Source organism: Pyrus communis, chromosome 2 (genome assembly GCF_041283825.1).
Source record: "Pyrus communis isolate YQ-2024b chromosome 2, ASM4128382v1, whole genome shotgun sequence".
Classification (NCBI taxonomy): Eukaryota; Viridiplantae; Streptophyta; class Magnoliopsida; order Rosales; family Rosaceae; genus Pyrus; species Pyrus communis.
This window is the reverse complement of record NC_142566.1, coordinates 6,107,095-6,111,328: the sequence shown is the minus strand read 5'-3', so window position 1 is coordinate 6,111,328 and position 4,234 is coordinate 6,107,095. Positions and strand designations below refer to the sequence as shown.

Below are 4,234 nucleotides of genomic sequence, written 5' to 3'. Positions count from 1 at the left end.
AGTACATCACGTGTCATTATAAAATAGTGGGATATGTGTGATAAAAAGTTAATAACTTTAAAAAAAAAAAAAAAAATTTCTCACCACTTCTATTAAAACACGTGGTGTACTATTTGTGTTTATGTTACAATGAAAAATTTCTCAAGATAAAAAGGAGAGAGAGAGGTAAATGACGTACACATGTCAGGAACACAGCTGTCGGATCTTATCCTAACAATAACAAGTGCACACTTGAAAGATCACGGTGGAAAAACCCACCCTACTAGTAGCAAGCAAAATTGAAAATAGGTCCCATCTTTCTCTCTCTTTTTTATTTTCTTTTCAGCTTTTCTTATAATTTTCATTTTTTCCTCGTTTTTTCTTCAAAGAGCTGCATGATGCATATTAATTATTATAATTTTAGAGGTATAAAATTTAACGAGTTATCAGACCGTGTCAGAAATTGCCAGCGTAACTTTGTGTTATGTAATTTTTAGAACCAAACATTGTGATCGCATCGCGCGCGCCCCCTCCCTCCTCTGCCACGTCACCCCTTCCTTCTCTTTGTAGTTTGTGCACAAACAACGCAGACAGCCCCGCGCGCAGTGAGACTGAGGCTTCCCCAGAAAATATTCTTTGCCTTTGTCACCATTTTCCCGGTGTTTTCTCGGCAACCAAGCAAGTTTTCCCTCCGATTTTTATCTCTCAGCTGTTACATGGCCATTAAATTGTACCATAACATCTTTAGGAAAACTGAGAATGTGTTCCTTGAAGCCGATTCCAAAAGTTGAAAGTTAACGGTGTAATTGGACTTGAAACAGAGAAAGACCCATGCCTACAATCCGCCTCTACTCATCGCTAGCTCCGCCCAACAACCGCCATCCCACTTTTCTGCTGCCGTCAATCGCAACGTTGCTCAAAGCCTGCAAAACCCAATTCCATCTCCAACAAATCCACGCCCACATTGTACACAAAGGTTTGGAGCAAGATTACTTCCTCATAACCCAGTTCATCTGCCTCTCCAACGCCCTCGCTTCCCTCTCTTACTCTGCCGCCGTCTTCGACCGCGTTCTCAGCCCCAACACCTTTCTCTGGAACTGTCTGATCAAAGGGTACTGCGAAAGGTCTGGTTTTTTGGGCATTGTTTCTCTGTTTGTTCGAATGAAGAGGGAGGAAGGCCTTCCGGATAGGTATACGTACCCGTCTCTCTTTAAGGCGTGTGCGAGTGAGGGGAGGGTAAAGGAAGGAAGGGCGATACATGGGTCGGCGGTGCGGTGCGGGGTTGATGGGGATGTGTTTGTAGGCACCAGTTTGATTGATTTGTACGGCAAGTGCAGGGAGATTGTTTGCGCTCGCAAGGTGTTTGATAGAATGTCTGAGAGAAGTGTGGTTTCTTGGACGACTATGGTTGTTGGGTATGCTAGTGTTGGGGATCTGGTGGAGGCCAACAAGCTGTTTGATCAGATGCCCCAGAAAAATGTGGTGTCGTGGAATGCGATTATTAGTGGGTTTGTGAAGATGGGGGATTTGGTTAATGCTAGGAGGATCTTTGATCATATGCCTGACAAGGATGTGGTTTCTTATACTACTATGATTGATGGATATGCCAAGTACGGAGATATGGCGTCTGCGAGATTTTTGTTTGAGCAAGCCCCGAATATAGATATCGTTGCGTGGTCAGCATTGATATCAGGGTATGCTCAAAATGGTCAACCTAACGAGGCTGTAAAGATATTTCAAGAAATGAGTACGAAGAATGTTAAGCCCGATGAGTTTATAATGGTGAGCTTGATGTCAGCTTGTTCCCAAGTGGGCTGCTTGCAGGTGGCTAAATGGGTTGATTCTTACCTGAGCCAGAGCTCCGTTGATGTTTGTCAGGCTCATGTTCTCGCAGCTCTGATCAACATGAATGCAATGTGTGGGAATATGGAAAGAGCAACACGTTTGTTTGAAGAGATGCCTAAGCGGGACTTGATTTCGTATTGTTCTATGATACAAGGGTTGTCAATTAATGGTCAAGGGGGTCAGGCTGTTGACCTCTTCAGACAGATGCTAAATGAAGGTTTGGCTCCGGATAAGGTTGCTTATACAGTCATCCTGACAGTTTGTAGTCGGTCAGGGCTTGTTGAGGAGGGTTGGCACTTCTTTGAATCATTGAGACATAAGTACGGTTTAATACCCTCTCCTGATCATTATGCATGTATCATTAGTCTTCTTAGCCGGTCAGGACGGTTAAAAGCAGCTTATGATCTTCTACAATCAATGCCTGTGGAGCCTCATGCTGGTGCTTGGGGTGCACTACTTTCAGCCTGTAAGCTAAACTGCAATGCTGAGCTAGGAGAGTTAGTTGCTAATCAACTTTTTGAGCTTGAACCTCAAAATCCTGGTAATTATGTGCTCTTGTCCAATATCTATGCAGAAACAGGCCGCTGGTTTGATGTTTCTGCAGTAAGGACCAAAATGGAAGAGCAAGGGATTAAAAAGATACCCGGTATCAGTTATTTAGTTTAAAGTGTGAGCTTCTCGGTAACTCTCTTTATGCAGTGCCTGGAGTGTATACAGATGACACACCATCTTCACTAGCGTCTACATCATGGAGTTGGAATTAATCAAAAAGATTTAGTTCTACTCCTAGCTTATTGGTGCTTGAGAAACCAAGTTGCCAAGGCTGCCTTCTACGACACTCCTTATTGCAAGCTTCAAGTGGGATTGCATCCTGAGAGGATGGTAGAGACAGAGACATAAATGTTTTCGTACAAAAGAGGTATTGCACCACTTGTATTTCAAAACTTCTGAGTTCATCTGTGGAAGTTGACCAAATTGAAGCTTATAACATCAGTTTTGTAGTTAGTCTATTCAAACTCTGATTTCCTATATTGCCAGTGCTGCTAATAAGTAGTCCTGTGTAATTAAGGACTTGTCGATTACTCACTTCCATAAAAATGGCATAATTTGATCCCTTTTATAGACAGTTGTAATAAGGAGACCATAAAGTTTTAAATATCAGCTTCAACAACTTTATTTTATTTTTTAACTGTAAATTAAGTAATTTAATTTGTTAACATGAAAGTGGAAATGTGTGCTCTGCTTTGTTTTTCAGGATCTGGAATACTATTATGGGGACTTTGAAATTTCATTTATGCATTTTAACTCGCACGAAGGCTTCAAATGCAACTGGTGTGTGCTTTCTATCCACTTTGGTTGCTTATAGATTATATTAACTCTATGATTTCCTTTTATATGTTTAACTAATGCATTGATGCAGTTTATTAAGAGAATCTGCTTCCCTTGAGAGCTTATCCGGGACCGGGATCAACTATCAGCCAAGCAACCTGAAGCTTATGAGTGGTTTATCTCTAAGCAAGTTCCGTTGGTGGTAACATCCTCTGCTTTTGAACGCAACCCGTGCTTTACTGCTAAATGGATTTGAGGATTATATAGATTTAATGCTGCATTCAATCTGCTTCCAGGCCTAGGAAGGGAACGCACTTGGGGTCTAGCAACACAAACGAACATCTCTCCTCATGCTTACACTGACTGACTGACATGCAATGCTGCAATTACAAAACTTGGCCAAGCAAAAATTTCTTGCCCTCAATTCTTTGTTAGGTAGACCGTAGACCTGGAATTTTTTGACAGATGATACTTAATTTTGACATTGCTTTGTTGGTTTGGTTGTGGATTTAGTTGTTTCCATATGTGCAGGTTCCTGATTGGGGGCAGCATCTTATACTATCCTCGGCTTTCATCAATAAGCTCTTATTGATTGTATGTAGAGGTAGCATGTAATTTCATAACCATCTTGTGGATAATGCTTTGTGGTTCAAATATGATATCTAAAGATACATAAGTTCCACATGTAGACCGTGAATAGCTGCACTGGCTTCCATTTTATCCAGGCAATTCTGGTAATCCCTTGGGCATCAAAATCAATGGGAAGGACCTCCCAATTGTGAAACAATCCCATAAGTTTTAGAAGTTTGTTTTCAATGGATATAGTCTTATCAAATACGGTGAATGGCTGGAGAGCCCTTCTAATGTTAAGGCAGTGAGATTCTCTTCTCATAGCCGTAGCGCATAATTTTGACAAAGTTCTTTTTATCATCATTTTTTAAGCACAACAAATTAGTGGACATATGGAAGAACGGGGTACATTAAAGCAGGTTAATGACCAAAGTATCTCGTAACTGCTTTTAAATAGTTTCTACTGTAATAGTAGAGCTAGGACCAAAGATTCCATCTCCCCAAGTAGTTT

At 41.1% G+C, this 4,234-nt stretch overlaps 1 protein-coding gene across 1 annotated transcript; it reads left to right on the top strand.

Moving 5' to 3' along the window:
• The first annotated feature begins 577 nt into the window (after window positions 1-577).
• LOC137747142 (putative pentatricopeptide repeat-containing protein At5g37570) lies at window positions 578-3,940 on the top strand. Its single transcript, XM_068487169.2, has 5 exons — window positions 578-2,743; window positions 3,080-3,156; window positions 3,245-3,355; window positions 3,450-3,588; window positions 3,685-3,940. The coding sequence occupies exon 1, from the start codon at window positions 811-813 to the stop codon at window positions 2,488-2,490; it is 1,680 nt and encodes a 559-aa protein (XP_068343270.2). The 5' UTR covers window positions 578-810; the 3' UTR covers window positions 2,491-2,743; window positions 3,080-3,156; window positions 3,245-3,355; window positions 3,450-3,588; window positions 3,685-3,940.
• Window positions 3,941-4,234: the final 294 nt, after the last annotated feature.

What these genes read in the sequence shown, in the direction of transcription:
- LOC137747142 (XM_068487169.2), top strand. Translation starts at nt 811, where the DNA reads ATGCCTACAATCCGCCTCTACTCATCGCTAGCTCCGCCCAACAACCGC.